Genomic DNA, 22,188 nt, shown 5'->3' on the forward strand with positions numbered 1-22,188 from the left:
TAAGTTAAGCTGACAATCACAGAATCACATGCAAGCTAAAAAACCAATGCAAATTATTGCTACAATGTTGGAGACTTGGAGAGCCACTTGTATACAAGTAGCCCGGCCGATGTTAAAACCAATGCAAATTATTGCTCTAGTATACTACTCTTGTTTTTTTAATTTGATAGCTTTACTTTTAGATTTAGTTTGATCATTCACCTTATTTAATATTTCCTACGTAAATATGTAAAATTATAAGAAATACTTAAACTTTCTTTAGTAATAAATCAATTATAACAAATAATTAATAATTCTATACTATTTTTAAATAAAATAAATGATCAAATATAGATAAAAAGATCAATGATGCTAAAAAAAAAGCTGAGGGAGTATAACTACAGGCTCAACTCTGGTACTGGACCAGCAGATCGATCTCATGCATCAGAAGATGTGTACAAACTCATATGGATCTCTCGACAGTTATTATAAAATATTTCTTCAGCCGATAATGCATTATACTTTGCAGCCAATTAATGATAATCAAGACATTATAGGCCCCGTTTGGATCTCAAGTTCTCACCTAGCAAATACCGGCGAGGTCACCATTTGGCTTTTCACATAAAAAACCAAAAACAAATTTATAAATAAAAAATAATTTATGAATAAAACTTTTATATATGTGTTTTTAATAAAAGCTGAAAATAAACTACAATAAAAAATAAAATAGACTCTAAATTTAACGTTAAAATTTAATTTTAGCTAATAAATATAAATATAAATGAAAAAGATAAAACGCAGCACCCTAGGATATTCGATCTGTCAAATCTGAAATCTCAACTATATGGTTTGCTTGCGTCAGCGAGTTGTACAGCAAAGTTATTCTCCATGTCGGAGGTTTTATAGTGACATAGAAGCTGTTTGCTTGGGTGTCATTTTCTTCGTATTGAGATTGATAACTTAACCAGTTTATTATTAACAAACCATGCTGTATTAAGATTGAGTGTGATTATTGTAATTTGTTATTTCCTTTATCTAAAAATATAAGTAATTAGGAGGATAACTGTGGTCATGGGCTTGTTCATATTTATCTTTAAAATCTCTTATATTTTAAAATAGAGGCATTATAGTTATGAGCATATAATCATTGGTGATGGACTGATTTATAGAATAGTGCATTTATTTTGTGGCTGAGTTTTTTACATGTTTTAAAATAGAGGCATTATAGTTATGAGCATGTAATCATTGTTGATTGATTGACTTTATAGAATAGTGCATTTATTTTGTGGCTGAGTTTTACAAATATTTTAAAATAGAGGCATTATAGCTATGAGCATGTAATCATTGTTGATTGAATGACTTTATAGAATAGTGCATTTATTTTGTGGCTGAGTTTTATGTGAAAAGAGAGCACTTACGTTCAAGCGTAAGTTGATTTGGCTCCTATACTTTGGGCCCTTGGGCCTGTTTAGGGATGTTTAGATTCCGAGAAGCAGCTGCTCGGTAGGCAGTTTCTGAAAATCTGAAAAAACTTTTAAACCCAGCTTCTTTAACTTTTGGATTCTCAGTTTATTTTTCAGAATCTGTAACTACAGATTCTCAGAAGCTGTGGACTGTTTAGGGCAACTTCTAGCAAAAATAATTTTTGGGAAAAGCTGCAGCTATAAAAAAAACACCAAACATGCCCTTTATTAGTTTTAACCGTTCTAATTTGAAAAGCACACTTACTTACCACTGCTCTTACGATTACGCACGTGCAGTTGCACATGAGCAGATTTATGCAATTAATTACCCATGCTATCCACGAGCTACCTAATCTACATAGGCGAAAGTTCCTCCCAACGATGCAACTACAACATGTCACTCGTATTTTTATCTAACCAATATATTCACAACCAATAAAAAACCTAAGAAAAATGGACTGTCACTTCTGCATAGCTGCACACCTGCACGAATGCCTAATAATATTGGTTTTCTATCATTTTAAAAAGTACCCTGAAGTACCAAAATTTTTTTAAAAAATTTTAGTATCTTAATATATATTATATCTTAAGATATTAAATTTGTACACTTAAAAATATCTAGAGAGTATTTTCAAAAATATGTAAAAAAAAAAAGCTACAATAATATAGGCCAATACTGCTAATATACTGACGTGCAATTTTTTTACGCGTTCGACCAAAAAAAATATAGGCCAGTACCGCTGTCTCCATCTATTATGGTCTATTTGTCTGCATTCGTTAGTCCAGCTTATGGGAGGTGCGACTTATTGAAGAAATTCTTCCATACAGCCAAAAATTGCCATCTAGATTCTAAAAATCAGCATCTATATATAATTAAAAAAATAAGCTACACCCTTTGTTTTTTATTTCGCGTCGTTCATTTCCATTCGAGCATTTGTTTTATTAAAAAATTCACATAATTATGTTATGATATAATTGTTAATAAAAGTAATTTAACCACGTCTTATAATTTTATATATTTATTTAAAAAATTGAATACGATAAACGGTCTCAAAAATCAAATGTGTTAAATACAAAAAATAAGTATAAGCTAGCTAAAACTGACAAACTTTCTAGATAGTTATCAGATACGGAGTACATCTCTCAAAATCTTATTCTCACCCTAATTCCCAAACATGGCCATAGTACTATTCATGACCAAACATACTAGGAAATCTTCGCACATATTCTCAAGCATTTAGCCGTTTATTTCTTTCCCCTCAAAATAACCTTACTTTTCCTCCGTTTTGCGGGAATTAACTATAGCCCAGAAATTTTTTAAAAAAACTACTTTTAGACCAAAGATTGATCCGAGATAGGCCCAGCTTTACGAGTAAACCAAAAACGGTTCACACAAATTTTCAAAAAATATACCACAATCGTTCAAACCAAATGGTTGATTTCACAAAATTTCGCCGCGTGGATGGGTGACTGACCAATTATGTCACCTTGCAAACAGGTAGCAACAAGGAGCACATGAAACACGAGACACGATGTAGTGAAAAAACGATGGAGATTCTAGCTGTCGATCAGTTGCCATTGTATGATGACTGCCTCTCTGCTCAGACCCCCAGCTAGCTGGCGATTCTGCGAGATTAAGCCTCTTTTTCTCTGGTCCAGTCTGCGTGCAGCTAAAATAGCACGCTCAAGCTATAAGCCAGCTATAAACATATTTTAAAGAGATAAGAGGGAAGAGAAAAAATGGACTACTAATTAGAACATGTACAATAGCAGGCTATAAGTCAGCTATAAGCATATTTTAAAGAGATAAGAGGGGAGAGAGAATAGAGGTAGACTACTAATTTATAGTCAGCTATACACGGGCTCCAAGACAAAATATGTGTATGACATGTGAGACCATGTATTGATGTTTTGTAGATAACTATTATATGAATTGACTATAAATGAATTGGAGTCAGTAGTTGACTATACCATTGAACTTGCTCTAATTTATAGCCAGCTGCACACGGGCTCCAAGACAAAACGTGTGTACGAAATGCAGGACATGTATTGATATTTTGTATGAAACTATTGTACGAATTGACTGTTAGATTAACTATAGATAAATTAGAGCCAGTAGTTGGCTATACTATTGAACTTGCTCTAATACTTAGCTAGCATTAATTGACTTTATAAATACTATAGCCAAGGTTGGCAGAACCCAGAGACAGAAAGCACAAGATCCGAGGAGCCATCGACCGATCAAAAGTCTCTCCTCTTTGCTTGCTTCTCTCTCACTTGTTGCTCTGATTCCTCAAGAACTCATCGCTAATTAGGTGTGGTAGAGAGCAGCTAATTAAGCTGAGCTAGCATGGAGAGCAATGGCGAGGCGGCGGCGCCGGCGCCGGTGCCGGAGCCGACCCCGCCGCCGTGCCAGGGGAGGCTCATCACGGTGCTGAGCATCGACGGCGGCGGCATCCGCGGCCTCATCCCGGCCACCATCCTCGCCTGCCTCGAGGCCAAGCTCCAGGTAGCAAGATGAACTTAGCTCGATCGAGCTCAAGTGTTTGTGATGAAATGGGTTGCGATTTTGTGGCTGATTTTGCTGGGTGCGTGTGGTCGATCGATCAGGAGCTGGACGGGCCGGAGGCGAGGATCGCGGACTACTTCGACGTGATCGCCGGGACGAGCACGGGGGCGCTCATCACGTCGATGCTGACGGCGCCGGACGAGAACCGCCGGCCGCTCTTCGCCGCCGCCGACCTCAACACGTTCTACCTCGAGAACGGACCCAAGATCTTCCCGCAGAGGAAGTGCGTTTTCCTATCTTCTTCTTCATGCGAATTCATTGGATCACAATCGTTAGTTGCTTTTTTTTTTAAATTGCTATGTGTACGACCAAATTATACGAGTTAAGTACGACTAAATTGATCAACAGCTACAGTGTCACTGCTTTAATTGATCGATGGTTACATGCTTTTAGTCGTATGACCTGATCGTAAGTATAGCAGCACTTTTTTTGTTTTTGCATACGATTGATTTGTTCATGCGTGATGGTTCACGATTTTAGAATGGAGTTTCTGAAAGTCTTGATCTAATTAAATGGGTTGGGGAGTAGAGACCGGAAATTATGCTTAAAATATATTAGAAAAAATATCTTAGTACATGTCTCTAGTTAAAATTTTGGAGTTTATTGAATTTAATAAAAAAATTCAAATTTATTACTCCAAAGAGAATACAACTTAACATTGAAAATACAAGGTTCATAGAAGAGAAATTATGTATACGTCCCTAATTAAATATGAATGTGGCAATGAAAGGATACTTATGGCAAAGTATGACGAAGAGAAATTTGAATAGATGATGGTTCAAGAGAAAAATAATACTGCCTCCGTCTCATAAAAATTGTACTTCGTACTGTTTATATTCAATATTTGACCGTATATCTTATCTAAAAAGTTTTTAAGATTTATATTTTTATTTTATTAGATGTTAAAATATAAATAGTACTTAATATGAGATTATTTTTTATTTTTTCATAATTATTTTAAATAAGACGAACGACCAAACGTTAGACACGAAAATTCACAGACACGGTTAAATTGGGATGGATGCCGTACTCAACAATTATATTTTTTTTTAATAATAAATTACTAGAAGACTAGAATTGTATGATTGTTTTTGGAGTCGGGACAACCGGATTAATAAACTGTTGAACCTCTACGGTTCTCAATTAAAATTATCCGAAATTCAGTCCCCTTGAGTTCTTTTTAAATTTGACGGCCGTCCTAGTGGACGACAATTTGAATCGTTTAGGTTAATCAATAAGTGGGTGAAAGAGACGACCAACGACACTGAAGGCTCATCTCTTCTTTATAAGACAAGGAAATCCAATGTATTTATCTAGTCAAGCTCATTATGACATGATATGGCAAAATCAGCCACTCATGTCATACATATGAAGCTGCAGATGCTCTCACTTAAACACACTGTGAACCAGGATTTTTATTCGCAAATGATTATTGGCAGTTTTGCCACGTCACCTTTTTAGACTAGAGATAATGTTGGTTGGGTTTTAGTAGCACTTGGGACAAGTTGTGATTTTGTTTTTTGGGATCCTCAGATAGGTTTAGGTTGTGATTATGTTATTGATCAATTCAACCAAATGGAGCGTTTGGTGACTACTCCAACCTAGATTAAGAGAACGATTGTTTGGTTTTTTTAATGCAAACACCAAACAATATATTTATAAATAAAAATATTTTGTAAATAAAAATTTTATATATGAATTGTTACCAAATGAAAAACTGTATTGGTATTTTTTTTAAGTGGTTGTGATGTCACATCAGCATGATGTTTTCTCCTGTTTTTGTTTCTTTTCTGGCGGCCAAGGAACGTGACCAAATTAGATTAGAATAGAAGGATGAACCGGTACAGAGTACGTAGGAGATAGATAACATAACATAGTTGTTGCAAAAAAAAATTGAAAAACATATGCTGAATAACACAGTCAGGCTCATGCCCTCAAATATCTGCTCTCCTAGTCATACAAACAAATCTTCAAGAAATATCAATACTACAGCTATATTAGGATCTGTAAATGTATTACTCCACAAATAACCGGTCAAAGCTACATTTCAAAGATTTTATCCCTCGTCTCTTCGCTTATTCTTATATTCATAAACCAAAATTTATGTTTGGAGTTCATTTTCAAGAGGGGTTTTCATCCTACCTTTTAGTATTAGCTTTGGATCCCTGAGGACGTTTATAAAAGTTTTTAGCCACCAACTATTTTTTAATCGTTAATAATTTGATTCACTTACACTTGTCGAAAACAACAAAGAAAAAAATCATTAAGAAGGAAGTAATAAAAAATAATCAATTGTGGTTTCTAATTTGCAGGGCTGGGTTCTTGACGCCACTGGTGAACATGATGGGGGTGGTGTGGGGGCCCAAGTACGACGGGTCGTTCCTGCACGACAAGATCAAGAGCCTGACCCACGACGTGGCCATCGCCGACACCGTCACCAACATCGTCGTGCCGGCGTTCGACGTGAAGCGGCTGCAGCCCATCATCTTCTCCACCTACGAGGCCCAGGGCGACCCGCTCAAGAACGCCCACCTCTCCGACATCTGCATCAGCACGTCGGCGGCGCCCACCTACTTCCCGGCGCACTTCTTCCAGATCCCTGACCCCGCCGGCGGCGAGCCCCGCGAGTTCCACCTCATCGACGGCGGCGTCGCCGCAAACAACCCGGTACTGAATTAACACTGTGTCATCTCTACTCCCCCGTTAAACTTCGGCGAAAAACCGTCAAAATCACTCTAAATTTAAAATTTAAAATTTAAGTTTTGGTTTATAAGCATTAGCAGAAACGGAAAGATAGGGGTCGTAGAAACGGATTCGGATCATTTGCCATTACAGTTACTTACGTGTAGATCCTATCATCCACGAAACCTATATGTCAGTCAATGTAATGTTATTGTCATGATGGTAGAGGATCTAGATCAGTAGAAACGGACACGAACAAAACAAACATAATATAATTTACGGGTAAAACTTTTACATCGCGAACGTCGGTACCCAAACACCAACTTTTGATCATCAGTTGGGTGCTATATAAATGTGTGCAGACAATGGTGGCCATGTCGATGATCTCCAGGGAGGTGCTGCGCCAGAACCAGGATTTCAAGCTGGGTAAGCCAGCGGACTACAGGCACTACCTGGTCATCTCGATCGGCACCGGCACGGCGAAGATCGCGCAGAAATACACGGCGCCCGAATGCGCCAAGTGGGGCGTCCTCCGGTGGCTCTACGACGGCGGCTTCACGCCGCTCATCGACATCTTCACCCATGCCAGTGCTGACATGGTCGACATCCACGCCTCCGTGCTCTTCCAGTCTCTCTGCTGTGAGCAGAGCTACCTTCGCATTCAGGTAAACTATCAATTGGACAATGATTTTCTACCGTCCTTAAAAAGTTTCTTGAGATATTAAAAATTTTAGTCTAAATTTATAAAACCTCAGGATGCTAACACTTTATACTTAAAAAATATGATATCTTAAGATACTTTTTTCAAAGATGTTAAAAAAGCTTATCGGACAATATGCACCCGCCCTATTACCAACCTAAGGGCAACCACAATGTACACTGGAAAACAATCTTAGACAATAAATATTGCTACATCACATCACCTTTTAACGTTGTGGAGTGAGACACAAGTTTCATGTGAAAAATATAGACCTTAAGCTTAAGGTATGGCCACAAGGATTAAAATACAATATTTTTACCGTTTTTATATTCACAGCAATAAATTATGCATATCAGTTAGCAGTAACTAGTACTAGCCATTGATATTTTTTCTTCTGTCAGACCCACATTACAGATAACGTCTTAGCGAGACATAGATCCCATCTCGTGGTGCATTTTAACTTTATACATTGGACGGCAATGTGACAAAAACACAAACGTTTAACCGTTTGGAAATTATTCGTACAAACAAGTTAATTGGTAATAGGTGCTAACTAAAACATTGAATTTGCGCTAAAGACATTCTTAACAGATATTTATCTCATCGTCTAATCATGAAATGAAATAGAGTATGTAGGGGGATTGGTCCAGCAGATTTTGACCCATAAGCTAGCTTGCGTATCTTCGCATCCTTGTAGCAGGAGGATGAAATTATAACATGTGCGTTCGTGTAGGATGATTCGCTGGAGGGGCACACGTCGTCGGTGGACATCGCGACGAAGGAGAACATGGAGGCGCTGATCGGGATCGGGAAGGGGCTGCTGAAGAAGCCGGTGGCGAGGGTGAACATCGACACCGGGGTGCACGAGGCCGTCGACGGCGAGGGCACCAACGAGGAGGCGCTCGCGCGCTTCGCCAAGCAGCTCTCCGACGAGCGAAGGCTACGCAAGAGAAACCACAACTCCTACTAAGCTAGCTCTAAGCAGAGGCTAGCTGGCTCTGTCTGTTCTACCTGATCAAGCTAAGAAGGCCAAGAGGAGATGTAAAATTAAATAAGTTGCTGTGGTGTGCTGATTAAATGTGATGTGATCCGGGCGAGACGCTGTATATGCATGATGTAATAATATTGGACAACGCTTTGGTGCATATTACTTGTAGTATAATACTGCCAGTAGAACTAATCTCGTCCATTTATTTAAAAGAGTATTTTTGTGCTTTGATTAATATTAGATTTGTATTTATTTTTTTTATCATATTATGCAAGGATAAAAAAAACCCCAGCAAGGCCCACTGGTAAAAAAGATAATATTACACTCTCAGAATTCTATTACATCTAAAATTGTTAGTAGTATAATTTAATTATAACCGTTTAACAAAATTAGATCAGTGGTCTGGATTAAATTATACTACAAGTAATATGCACCGGATTCGGCCTCAATAATAATTGCTTGATTCCAAAGTATTTCAGTGAATGGTTAATGTCTACTCAGCATGCATGGAGTGCTACTAGAACAGTTTACTGATTGTCTGCCTATTAGTAGTACTTAAGCAACACTGAAATCGATCATAATCATTAATGAGCATGTGTACAATTGGGCCAGATGGGACTGGCAAATGCCATTATCTGTTCAGTTGCATCATCATCAGGCTGCTGGTGCCAATCGATCAGTGATTTTTTTTTTCAGAAGCTGGCCAATAATGCAGAGAGAGACCCACGAGGCCATGGCTCCAGAAAACCACACACAGACGCAGACAGAGATGATGCTGAATTCAGAGGAAGATCGATCATTCAGATCTCCACGAGCTTCAGCTAAGCTAGCTCGGCGACAGGCAACTTTTTCGCCTTTCTCAGATACCCATGAGATCTTGCAACCTTCAACTCCAGCTCCAGGCTCCAGTTCTATCTCCTCCTACCTCCAGCTCCAGGAAAGTTCTCACTAACCTACAACCATGCATGGATTTCCTGGCCCTGACATGGTAACATGCGAGATGCAGCTGGCCCCACTCGCAGTGTCACATTCGGCTGAGTCCAAGATCCATCCATTTCGATCATCACACTGTCAGCTCTGGGAATTCCAGCAGCTGCCGATGAATGGCATTGCATTGCATCCAAGAACGTCCTGAAAACCAAAAGCCTGTAGCATCTTCAGTGGAATATATGGTCTATTTACTGAATGTTCAGTCTTCAGGCCACTTTCCTCCCGTCCTAGGTTTCACAGTACCTTTTCTTTCTATGCATTGTGGAAGTAAAACCACTCTCGCTTTAACACTACATACACATTCACATTATTGAAAATCATAGAAATGATTTAAAAAAAGTGTCTAATAAGCTAGAGCAACTAAAAATTCAGTCCTACTGTACGTACGACCTAATTATACTAACTGCGTACGGTTGAAACACTGTAATCATTTATTAGACAAAGGGGATCAAGCAAGTGGCACTACAGCTGTTGGATGATTGAGTCGTACGTAAATCGGATGGTTAAATCGTATGCATAGCAATTTCTGTCAAAATTATGCTCCTCCGGTGTAGTTTTTTAGATAAGGAAGATGATTACATCCTCTAAAACACCCCATTAGTTAGGGTTGAGGAGTTCTCTGACTAATAGCAAGAGAACTCAGAAAAATATTACAAAGGGAATAAAATTAAAGCTGTCAATAGCATTCCATTTTGTACATCCAGAGGAGCAGGTAGATATTCTGATACTCAGTAGAAGCATTGGAAATTGCATGCATGAATCATTTGTGACAAGTGGTTCAGACTTAAGGGGGGCAAAGTGCACTTTTGTGGCACAGGCTTTGGTGCCCTAGTTTTCATTGCCTCAAAGTTAGATCAAGTTAAACGGCCGCTTTGGCACAACCTGACCAACCCAATGCCTGCATATGCTTTGCCAAATTGCTTTGCTAGCTTTTACAAGCTTGTCACTGTATCAGATCTAGCATCTTGGCCCCCCCAAATGCACTGTTGTTAATTGTTATTTTGTTCAGTGATCAGTATCCAGTACTGCCACTCCATGATTAGTGGTACTAGTAAACCCCTTTGTACTGAATCTCTTGGTCCCATACATGCAGCAATAGCTTGGACCAAGATCAAGAAAAATGTAGCCCTACCTATGTGATCAGTTCCATTTTTTTTTTGACTACAAGGGAGACATCCACATCCCACACATATCAATACACGCACGTATGACCTGTTAGTGTGTTCGATCCTCAACCACGCTTAAAAAGGTATCACTGGGAGATAAGTTCGTCTTTGAACACTGAAAGGCTTAAAAAAACTGATGGATTGAGTCATGCATATGGCCATGGATCCTCTACAATTACTGTTGTGCAGCAACAGAGACTGACATGTGGGCCCATAGGATATAGGGCCCACTGTCAGCTGTAGTTACTGCACAGCAGTACTGCAGACAATCCCTGTCGGTACCATTACTCTAACCCTACCAAAGAGAAGTAAGTGGTTAATATCCAACAGTGATCAGTTGCACTTTTGATTGGTAAAAACAACATGATGAAGAGAGGTGTAGCACTTTCGCATATCTCAGTAAAGATTCTTCTTACTCAAGTAGCATGGTTTCTTGTGGATCTTAAGCTTAAGCTGAAGCTATCTGCTACTGCTAGATAGCTCTGGATTTTCACCCATCTAGGCAGTGATCAACGGCTGGTCCAAGGACAAGAAATTAACCGGGACCGACCTCTGCAGCTACCAACTGTTCTCTCACAAGAATCTCTGCAGGCTGCTTGTTGTGCTTCGTCCAGTCCAGTGTATGCAATGCATATAGCTGTTGCTCCTGAATAGTTTCTGAATGCAATGTAGCTTCACCTTTTGTGTGTTTTTTTGTCTTATTGTAAGTTTTCAGGCCCGTTTTCTAAGGCTTTTTGGCCGGATTTGACTGCTGATGCTGCAACTGTCCAGCTTGACCACCGGTATCACATTGTATGGTAGTGACTGGATTGGCCTGAATGTGGTAGGGACTGGGTAACAAGAGAGCAGATATCGGTGCACACAAAAACTGCAGATAAAGCTGCATTTTTAGGGCATTGGGTTATTTTTGCAGCCTGGCCATTTTGTGAAACTTGATTTATGAATGAACTCTTATAAAAAAACTTGTTTCATGAATGGACCTCGATCAGTGACACAGACATTGGCACGGACACATGGCGAATTGGGCCCAAGATTAACGGAGTAAACCTCTGTCCGATCGGATAATCCGGCTGTCGTCGGATAGTTTTGTTTTGGGTCTAGACTAGTCGTGTGTCGGTGTAGACACTTGGGTACATTTATGGAAAAATGTTTTGTTAAGGGGCTGTTTATAAAATAAATTTCACAAAAGAGCCCAGGTGCAACATTTGGAAGCATTTTAAGCACTAGAATTAGTCCTTTCTCAAACTTGAATGATATGGTCTTTTGGAACACACATTAAATATAGTTGATAGTGTAGGAAACTATTTTCATGAGAAACATTGAATAATGAATATATAGGGTTCAGAATTTTGGATAAAAATTCTTGAAATTTAGCCCAAAAAAGAATCAATTCTCCGTGTCCCTAAGATTTCACTTTATCCCTTATGTACCCCTCAAATTTATTTGATCTAGTGTATACCCCTTAGTTTTTATTTGGATGCCTTGTATGCTCATTGCATTAGTTGATCATTAGTTTGCTTATTGCTAAAAGTTAGAAATGTTTCACATAGGAATTAATTCGGTTCTAAAAAGTAGTAAGGGATAGATTATTAAATATTCATTATGAATTTTTAAAAAATAAGATCAGCACCAAATTTGAAAAGTAATTTTCAAATGACCATGTAGTGAAAATTTTCATTGTAAAAAACAAACGGGACGAAATTATTTTATCACATTTGACAAAGATATTAAAATGTTTAAGTAAATTTCAATCCCAATTTGATGAATTTCGTATAACATCTTCCCAACCCAAATAACTAACAGTTTTGGTTCTCAATTTTCTATTGGAACTAATGAATGGACTGGATCACAATTTTTATTTTTTTAAAAAAATAAATTTGTTTTTTAAATTTGTTATTAAACGATTATATCCTATTTATTTTGTTATAGGTTAATTTTTTTATATGGAGATTTACGGAATAGGTAGCATATAAGTATGGGAGAGGGGCAATATAATTACTTTTTTTTTAAAAAAATAATGGTCAAGTGATGGTTATCTAACGGAGTGATCGTAGAGTTGATCGAGATAAAACTCATAGGATTGTAAGTAATGAGGTAAAAAAATAAGAGGTATATAAGAGATTGTGCAAATTCTTAGGGATTTGTAGGGAATTTTTTCACAAAAAAATGTTTAGGTTGAGCAAAATCCGTTCAAAAATTCAGGACCATTCAGTCAAAATTTCTAAAATTTCGGTCCCCGGGTAGGATTATGCTTTCAGAAACGATCAATCCTATGAATGTATAACCCCCCCCCCCCCCCCCACACACACACACAAAAAGGGAAATTGAATCCTGATTTTTTGAAAACAGGAAAAAGTTGAGAGAATCTCTGCCGAAAATGTCTGTGCACGCACGCTCGTTCTCCCTGCTCCCAACAGAGGCTGAGAGCAGCGTCGTCGCTTGCAACACCCAATCTATAATACTGCCCAACATAAACCAAGCCAAAGATTCGCCCAAGATGTTGTACAGAATTTTTGCAGTACATTCGATTGTTCATGTCGCTGGAAACTCCACCAGTTTCCGGCCAGCAATGTTCAAGCAGGGTTCAGAAAGAAAAGTCTGAAATTTGCTTGAATTTAGCAACAAAAAATGTTCAAACTGTGATTGGTTTGTGTTTTTGTTTCTGTTTGAAATTTGGTCTCCCCACTGAACCTCTTTTGCATTTGAAAACATAGAACCAGGATCAAGATAGTTTGGTGCTTTACATCTCTCACGGAGGTTCGTGTTATTTCCCACGGTTAACCGGCTTTTTACCGAAGAAAAGCGAGGAAAACCATGCGAGTTTCATTAAAAAAACAATTTTTTGTTTATTTTATTAGTATGTTTTTATGGTACCTGTTACTATAAATTTAAATATAACTATAAATTTCTATAAGTATATAAAATATTTTGTTTAATTTTTTAGTGAGATAGAGTCATCAATTCATCTAATATAAGATATATAAATCTATTGCAACATTACAATTTTAGTTTTAATTATACATCTATAATTTTTTTGCTACGCATAATATTTTGGTTCAAAGCAACAAATAGCTCACAAGGGTATCTCAAAACCTCTTTTTTAAATTAGCTATATTTGACAGGGTCATTACCACACCTTAACATTAACGCTAGCAATTATGGTAAACCGAACCTAACACAAACCCCGCCGTATCACTATCAGCTTGAGCATACTAAAAACTCACTGAAAACAAAACTTAAAAAAAATTGTACAAAGCTATATCCTATCCCAAAAAATTATCTAACGGAAGAAATTCACCGGAACCATACTGAATCCAGACTAATTTCGACCAAATCCATGCAAAAATCCGTACTATATTCCAAAGCCCAAATTTTGTTTGATGCTCCAGCTCCTCATCGCGGCGCCACCGGCGCTTCTCACCTGCCACGTACACGTAGTACGGCCATCCTAACGGCAAGCCCTCGCCCTCGCCCTCGCCGTCATGTGCGACCCTCGCGCGACGGCGAGGAGCTAACGCCGTCATCGCCGGCGCCCGCGCGCGCGCGGTGACGTGACGAGCTCCGATTAGCCGCCGCAAGTACATATAACTACTGCCGCTGCTGCTGCTGCTGCTGCAGTAGCTCAGCTACTTGTAGCTCACCTAAGCTTGCGCCACCGGAGAAGACGACGACGAGCTCGAGCAGTCGTCCGCCGATCGGTCGAGCTAGGTCGCGATTGGTCTGCTCGCTCGCTCGCCCGCCGCCATGGGCAAGTACCTCAGGAGCAGCTGCAAGCAGCCGCAGCCGCCGGCAGACGTCGACGGCGGTGCCGGTGCCGCGGCGGCGTGCTCGTACTCGTACCTGACGCTGCGCAGCGGGCGGCGGGTGCCGGCGGCGGGAGGCAGCCCGAGGAGGCGTCACCGCCGCGGACGCCGGTGCGCCAAGAACGGTGCGAGCGCGCGACAGTGTGGGGTGAAGTCGCCGTCCTCCTCGGCGTCCCGGCAGCTGCGGTGCAAGGCGTCGCCGTCGCCGTCGCTGCAGGGGAATTATTCCGTCGTCGTCGTCTCCGGCGACAGCTGTGCAGAAAGGTATGATATTTAATCGTGTCAATTTTGTTTTTCCTCTCCTGTGTAACCTGCAGCACGAATCAGATTTCAAAAATCGAAGCATTCGTAACTCGATTTCCTTTTGTGCGACAATTTACAAGCTAACAATTAATTAAACTGTGCCAAATTTTGATGCCAATGTCACACTAACTCTTTCTTCTACTCTGGTTATTTCAGAAACGTTTTGAAGCCAAATAATTTTTGTTCCGGCGAGGTCGTGGAACACGACGGCGAGCACAGCCGTGTCGCCGGCCGGCCGCGGCCTCCGCCGGAAGCGGAGATCGAGGCGTTCTTCGCCGCGGCGGAGCTCGCCGAGCGCCGGCGATTCGCGGAGACGTACGTACATACACAAAGCCCTTCTGCTCATCTCTAGCTTGCACAAAGATTAAGCTAAACTAAGCTATTACAGCTAATTAAGCTGCATAATTTGCTAACCCCAGCTGCAATTTTGCAGGTACAATTACGACATTGCCCTCGACCGCCCGTTGCAAGGCCGCTTCGAGTGGTCGCCGGTGAGCACGTGAACTGGTCAGGGGCAGAAGTGTCAACTCACACTCATGTCACCACAAGAGATGCAGCTCAATTAGCAGCTATCTGGGAGAGGAAAAAAAACTGTATGGAGTTAGTGATCAATCTTGTTTTTCTCCTGCTAATTAGTAGCTCTCTAATTCTCCATTAGGGAGCTAATTAATTACTCTGATCCTGTACTTGTCAGTTCTCACTGCTACCATAGTATATCTCAGGCTCTGTCAATTAATCTTGTGTATAGCTGGTAGGGGGTTAATTAAGGATAATGCAGATGATTTGGAGGATGCTTCTGATGAGCTCCCCTCTTGCCAATCAATTTTTCTTCCATTTAGTTAATTTCTCCTCATTCATGATTTATTACTTCTTCAGCCCTTCATAAATAATTATAATTCTTTCATCTCTTTCGGATGATGTAACAAAATACTGGCTAAGCCAGTTCCAAAATACATGGATTTTTTTTGTTCTTTGGCAAAAACTGAAGTAAAAGAAAAATATTCTCTTTTAGTCACTTCGATGGTCAAAATTTGAGCTTTGAATTGCTTGAATTCACTTTCCAATCATTTCATTGGATAAAAATGTGCTTATTTCCATGATTAGAATAAGTGTCCCATACATATTTAGCTTATGGTATAAAATTTGAATTGTAAAATTCTTTATATTTTGAAACGGAGAGAGTACTATTTACTCCCCGTCTAGGTACTGAGGTTAGATTAATTAGAAACAGTAGTTGTTGGAGTTAAACTGAGAATGCAGACAGTGCCAATTTGATGATGCCGCTGACATGTGAAGGCAGTTTTGGCTCGAAAGAACAATGCAATCATGCATGCAAGCTAGGTCAGATCGAGTGTGTCTTGTTCTTTTGCAAAAATTTGTTCCAGGTCTCTTTGCCTCATCTGCACGCACGACGATCGCAAAATGGCTGCATGTACGTACGTAGATGCACATGCATTTGTATACGTACGTACGTACGTATGTAGCTTGCTGGGGTTTCTATTGCCCTTCTCTGAGTAAATTCGCATGAAGCCTTTCAAAACTCTCTCTCTCTCACACACACACGAATTATATTATTCTACTTTTGTTTTCCTTTTTGCCCTTTTCTTTTATCCTCTTTTGTATATTGCATCCACTTGATGTGCTCTAGGAGTTAGGCTTTATTTGAGTGAGGAATTAAAAGCTATTTTTCATATATGGAAAGCTTCAAAAGTTCATTTATGCAAGGAGCACCTCTGAAAGGAGAATTAATTTCATGCTTTTCTGCTCCTCTCTACCCCTAATTTTGCTTTTCGTCCCAAAATCTCTTCAGATTGTTTTTCTTTTTCATGTCGGCCTACCCATGCGGCTATGTGTTGGTTTTCATTTCTTCAATACTATATGAAGTAACAAATATGGTTAACATTCAATTAATTTACATGCGGTTTATCAAAGTGAGGGGATTAAATTTCAGATGCACTGAAACAGTTGATAATTATTTGCATAATGATAATTTAAAGCTTTGGCTGAGCCTATTAAAACTCATATATGAAATATCAATTAGTGTATGCTCCTATGATGTTATTGTAGTTACATGTACCTTTACCTTGACCTTATCTACAGTACTACTCAAGTCATGTTTAAAAAACCCTACATATATTACTAGTAGTACTTAACACATGTTTAAAAAGTCAAAAGTACACATCATCAGTTGGTTGTTGGGGGCATAATTGCAACAAGCATAAAGAAAACCCCCAAAGGCAACAAAACTACAAAGGAGATGGAATCTTAGCCCCTCCTTTGCACTTTCCTGAGGGGGGGCCTTATCATTTGGTGCACCTTGGGAGGGCCCTTCACACTTTGGCACTTGCACTTAAATTAATTATCCATTTGAATATACACAAATGGTGAATAAGTATATGGGTCAAGATTAAATTGTGTTGGTTATTAATTAATTAACCACTCCAGGTGTTAGGTTTGTGATTGGGCTTAGCTAGGGTTCATGCCTTGGATCTGGAGCTACTAGCTACCTCAGCTACTGCTTGTCTGGTAGGAACCAAGAAGTAAGGAGAATCAAAGTTATGGTATATTCTGAGCATGTGTAGCCTAGATTTAAAGAATGTATGCTGCCTAACACAAGGGGGGGTATATACCATTCCCCCTTCCATACAAAGAGAAATATCTGCAAAGATACAATAACATATTGGTCTTGATTCAAGCTTCTTAATTTATGTGTGGATTTACATGTACATTGCTTAATTAAGTTAAATTCCTTCTAAAAAATTATATGTGCGTACAACAAAAACAAAAAAATGCATGGGTCAATAACAATATATAACAATAAAATTATTTTAAACAGAATAATATGTTAGAAAAGGTGCATAATTGAAAACATGAACATATTTTCCTACTTTCATGACTTATCTAGCCTTTTCTCCTTCCCATCCCCCTAAATAATACAATATAAGCAAAATGCAGGCAGGCATTATGATTTGTTCAATTGGATATAATATAATATGATATTAAAAAATGCAGGCATTATGATTTGTTCCATTGGATCCGAGCAGATGCCACTATACTGTCAGTGTACTGAAATAAGCGCAGAACATATATTACTCTATACATGGCCTTTTTGCTTGTTTTCTCCATTATTTAGACCTCTCTGATGGAATCCCCAAGAAAGATGTGATGTGAGAACAAGCAGTGTGCACGTGAGAGAGGGTGAGAGGAATGATGCAAGAAGGTACACATACAAGGATGCTGCACCCAAGCACATTCACAATGTGTCACTTTAATTTGTGACACTGACAGAGATATAGACTTGGCCTTTTTTGTGGGCCACCTTGTAAGTACTAGCTAAGGCGAGTTCTTTTAGCTTGAAACAGGTTGAACCAACTTACTCACCTAAAGTAAGCTAAGTCATTAGCGCATGATTAATTATATTTTCAAGTTTAAATAATTAGCACTTAATTAATCACTAATAATTTACCTTATTTTACATAAGCAAATCGATTTAGCATGTTTGGCCTACAAGAACTTACACTAAGGCCGAGTTCGGCAGCCACCATTAGTTATTTTATATCTCTCTTTTTCCGCACGCATGTTTTCCGAATTATTAAACGATATATTTTTTAAAAAAATTTTATAAGAAAATTATTTTAAAAAATCATATTAATTTATTTTATAGTTTTTAATAATTAATAATTAATTAATCATATACTAATCTATTAATACGTAACCCACCCCTTACCCCTACCGAACGGGGCCTAAGTATATACGATGTCCATTCTAAAATAAATGAACTTCTAGAGTTTAATAAATTAATTTATATGTTTTTACTTATTACCATTGATATGTAAATCGAGAATTTGTATCCCTTTGATCCTACTTGTTGCCAACCCAAACCACCTGTTGTTCTATTAGTAATAAGAGTTTTAATTTTTCATAATTTTTAACTTATTTTAGGATGTTACGACTAGGAGTTGTTTTTTGGGACCGGGAGTGTCTAGGAAAGGAGTTGTAGCATGGATGGCATCTTCGTCTCTGCCTCGGGATCCGATATGGAATATACAATTGGCTGATTAGAGATATGATATCATGGCCTTTTAGACCACTAAACAAGATTAGTTGGTTTTTGAGGCACTTGATGCTGTCAAATGTCATTCATGGAGTGGTGATAGGAAACACAAAACAGTAGTGGGCAGTGTGTGAATGCATGGTGCTTTGATTGTGCATCTTTGATGTGATCCTTTCTAGACAAATTAATCTCAAAGAACTTTTTTTAAAGTGTGACAATGAAAGAAGATATGCATGTTGTTCAGATAATGAAAAGGCATTGACATACGAAGACGTGTGTACAAGTGAATAGGGTTAAAAGTGTCATTTTAGACATGATCATGACAACCTTAATTCTTTGAATGAGAATGCCAAGAATGTGTCAGATTGACAAGAGAGGAACGGCGAGAAGAGTGTGCGATAGAATAGGTTAAGATGTTGATCATCCTTGCCTAGCTAAATGATCGTCACGGTATTTTTATTGTATGGGTTTTTCACTGTATACCTTAACAATGTCATTTTACTTTTGTATTAATGTTACACGTGACATTGTCCAGTGCATACTGTGTTCTTCTCTCTAGCTTGTTCTCAGTTTTTTTTCATTGGTTGTTACACGTTTTCCAAATTGCTAAATAATGTGGGTTTTTTTACAAAGTTTATGTATAAAAATTCATTTCCCCATTCCTCTTACATAGATTTTTAACTTTTGTATTGTATGTACCATTAAATAGCTATTAAAAATCATATATTTTTTTATCTTTCTTTCTTCATCCACCAAAGAATGCACCCATTAATATAGAGAACACTAACAGAATAGGTGTGTGTTGCTTTTATCTTTAGGATATGTTCCATGTAGTTTTTTCTTATTTTTAATTAGCCTGTGATTTTATAATTCATAAAATGTTTTACGCACAACCTCTAACAATTGGTTGTATCAAAAACCAGAATAAATTTCATTATCTAAAAGAATAGCAGAACGGCAAATGATAAGAAAAGGAAAAAAAGAAAATAAAAAAGAAGCAGCAAGATACCAGGCGGTTCTCCAAAGCCCAGTTACATTACATTCCAGGCCTCTTAACGTCCTAACACTGTAACACATTCCTGCGTGCGTATATACGCTCAAATTTCAGCCCAAGAAAGCCCATAAAAATTCCAAATGGTTTTTGAGCCAATCAAAATTCACTAACATTCAACGTGAAGAATTCTATAGTTTCAACTCGATTTGCAAGTTTGCAATGTGCAAAATATCTGGAATATATATCCAGATGTTAGTTCTGAAACTTCTCCAGACTCCAGATCGATTAGGATTTCAGCAAAATTTGCAGTATATAGGTTATTGCATGGCATACATGAAAAAAAAAACAAACTTTTATATCATTTTACCGATATTTTGTTTTGGGGTGACAAAGCCAACCTACATCTGAAGGCTATGAGCCCACCCATCTCATCAAATGAACGACAAAACTTTTCTTCTGAGTACTAAGGTGTTTCAGTTCGCTAGGTTATCTCTTATCTGCTCATGGATAGAATGTCTTAAGCTTCAAATCCCGCCTTTCACTTTCATTTCTTGATACCAAAATTTACCCCTAATTGACCAGACAAATAAATACGTGTCCCATCCACCCCTTTAGGCATTATTAATGGAGTATCCTTCATTATTTGACTAAAAATGAAACGAATGAGATTGGGTATTTTTCCATGTGGCATTATTTCAGGCAGGCTGACTCTATTGCATCTCCTAAAATAAACCATTTAAAGGTTGATTAAATTTATACAAAATATAAAAATATCGTTGAGACAAAATAAATAGATTATAAAATATATTCAATGACGAATTTGCTAAAACTAATTTGGTGCTATATATGTTAGTATAGTTTTTATATAACCTTGATCAAATTTAAAAAGGTATAACATAGGCCCCGTTCGGCACCCCATGTTAGATATCTAAGCACCCTTTTTTCCGTGCGCACGCTTCCCGAACTGCTAAACAACAGTGTATTTTTTAGAAAAATTTTCTATAGGAAAGTTGTTTTAAAAAATCATATTAATCTATTTTATATTTTTTAATAATTAATTAATCATGTACTAATCTATTACTACGTTTTTCGCGCCGGATAATTTATCCTCTACACCATCTAGCCGAACGCGGCCATAGTATAATCTCAAGTTCACTTGTAATATGAAACGGATGATGTATTGAATTTTGCTATATATAAAATTTAATTGATTTGATCATTGTGTAGCTGGTTTAATTGCTTGCACGTTTTGTAGTCATGACACCACACGTACTACCCACCTTTTAATTTGCTTCCAAATCTTGCTCTGAAATGTACATCAAACACGTCAACGTCCCTAGACCTGATTTATGGTAACCGTCTGCATTTAATGTAGCACAATCGTATGGATCAATATTATCGTTTGTACACACATTTGCAACAAGAAATTAATAATATCATTTTTCCTAATGAGTTTGTAGTACTACATATGTTTTAGAGGGTGTTTGGTTCCCACTGACTTTCTTGTAGTCCCTGTTACATCGAATGTTTGGACACTAATTAAAAGTATTAAATATAGACTATTAATAAAACCCACACCATACTCTGAACTATTTAGCGAGACGAATCTATTGAGCCTAATTAGTCCATGATTAGAGAATGTGATGCTACAGTAAATATTTGTTAATCATGGATTAATTAGGCTTAAAAAATTTGTCAAATAAAATAGTCTTTATTTATGCAATTAGTTTTATTATCAGTCTATATTTAATACTCCTAATTAACGTCCAAACATCCGATATGATAAGGGACAAAAAAAATCACTGGATCCAAACAAATCCAGCGGGGAGCTCTAGCCCCCCTATACACTCTATCCCCTATGGGAAATAGGGGAGAGGGAGTGAGAAGAAGAGGGCACGAAGAAAAAGATAACCAACCTTCACCCTTCAGATCCACGATCATCATTCTTTTTACTTTTGTAATTTGGTTGATCTCAACACTAATTGGTTCTTAATGACTTCCAGAAGGCATCGTTTTTAAAAGGGTGAGTGGCGATGCCTGATAGATATGGACATAAAAGATTATCTGTCATGGCATTGGACATCGATATCAAGGTGTATGTGTTGTCCTTTGCTGGACTTTTGATACTTGACATGGACTAGGGATTAATTAATAGAATGAAATAAGTATATATATATATATATAATAGACAAGGCCTTCGATTACTATGAAAAAATATATAAATTAGTGAAATTTTAATCGTATAGAAAAGTTATTATTTGATTGTTTGAAACGAAGAATCGGGACTCCATTCCCATGGATTAGCTCAAGACAAATAGATTTTGGACTAACCTTAGGTTGTGTTCGGTAGGGACCTCGAGTAGGGGGTAGGAATTTGTCCCCCCTCCCACGGTACATATAAGATAGAGTGATGGATTAATTAGCGCGTGGTTAATTAAATATTAGCTAGAAAATTTTAAAATAGATTAATATGGTCTTAAGAGAAATTTAATTTTTA

General features: G+C 38.0%; 2 protein-coding genes across 2 annotated transcripts; both read left to right on the plus strand.

Annotated features, from left to right (window-relative positions):
- Positions 1 to 3,658: 3,658 nt before the first annotated feature.
- Positions 3,659 to 8,592, plus strand: LOC102700380 (patatin-like protein 1). Its single transcript, XM_006662982.3, has 5 exons — positions 3,659 to 3,951; positions 4,053 to 4,234; positions 6,324 to 6,678; positions 7,056 to 7,358; positions 8,127 to 8,592. Exons 1-5 carry the CDS (start codon positions 3,793 to 3,795, stop codon positions 8,361 to 8,363), a joined length of 1,236 nt encoding a protein of 411 aa, XP_006663045.2. The 5' UTR covers positions 3,659 to 3,792; the 3' UTR covers positions 8,364 to 8,592.
- Positions 8,593 to 14,168: 5,576 nt separating this feature from the next.
- Positions 14,169 to 15,512, plus strand: LOC107305298 (cyclin-dependent kinase inhibitor 3-like). Its single transcript, XM_040529070.1, has 3 exons — positions 14,169 to 14,604; positions 14,800 to 14,958; positions 15,077 to 15,512. The coding sequence occupies exons 1-3, from the start codon at positions 14,282 to 14,284 to the stop codon at positions 15,144 to 15,146; spliced, it is 552 nt and encodes a 183-aa protein (XP_040385004.1). The 5' UTR covers positions 14,169 to 14,281; the 3' UTR covers positions 15,147 to 15,512.
- The last annotated feature ends 6,676 nt before the right edge of the window (positions 15,513 to 22,188 follow it).

This window comes from Oryza brachyantha, chromosome 11, assembly GCF_000231095.2.
Source record: "Oryza brachyantha chromosome 11, ObraRS2, whole genome shotgun sequence".
NCBI classification, from domain to species: domain Eukaryota; kingdom Viridiplantae; phylum Streptophyta; class Magnoliopsida; order Poales; family Poaceae; genus Oryza; species Oryza brachyantha.

Excerpts from the sequence above, each read along its gene's own strand:
- LOC102700380 (XM_006662982.3), top strand. The coding sequence starts at position 3,793 with ATGGAGAGCAATGGCGAGGCGGCGGCGCCGGCGCCGGTGCCGGAGCCG. Across the intron at positions 3,952-4,052 it reads GCCTCGAGGCCAAGCTCCAG|GAGCTGGACGGGCCGGAGGC; the intron begins GTAGCAAGATGA and ends TCGATCGATCAG. Across the intron at positions 7,359-8,126 it reads AGAGCTACCTTCGCATTCAG|GATGATTCGCTGGAGGGGCA; the intron begins GTAAACTATCAA and ends GCGTTCGTGTAG.
- LOC107305298 (XM_040529070.1), top strand. The coding sequence starts at position 14,282 with ATGGGCAAGTACCTCAGGAGCAGCTGCAAGCAGCCGCAGCCGCCGGCA. Across the intron at positions 14,605-14,799 it reads GGCGACAGCTGTGCAGAAAG|AAACGTTTTGAAGCCAAATA; the intron begins GTATGATATTTA and ends TGGTTATTTCAG. Across the intron at positions 14,959-15,076 it reads CGCCGGCGATTCGCGGAGAC|GTACAATTACGACATTGCCC; the intron begins GTACGTACATAC and ends GCAATTTTGCAG.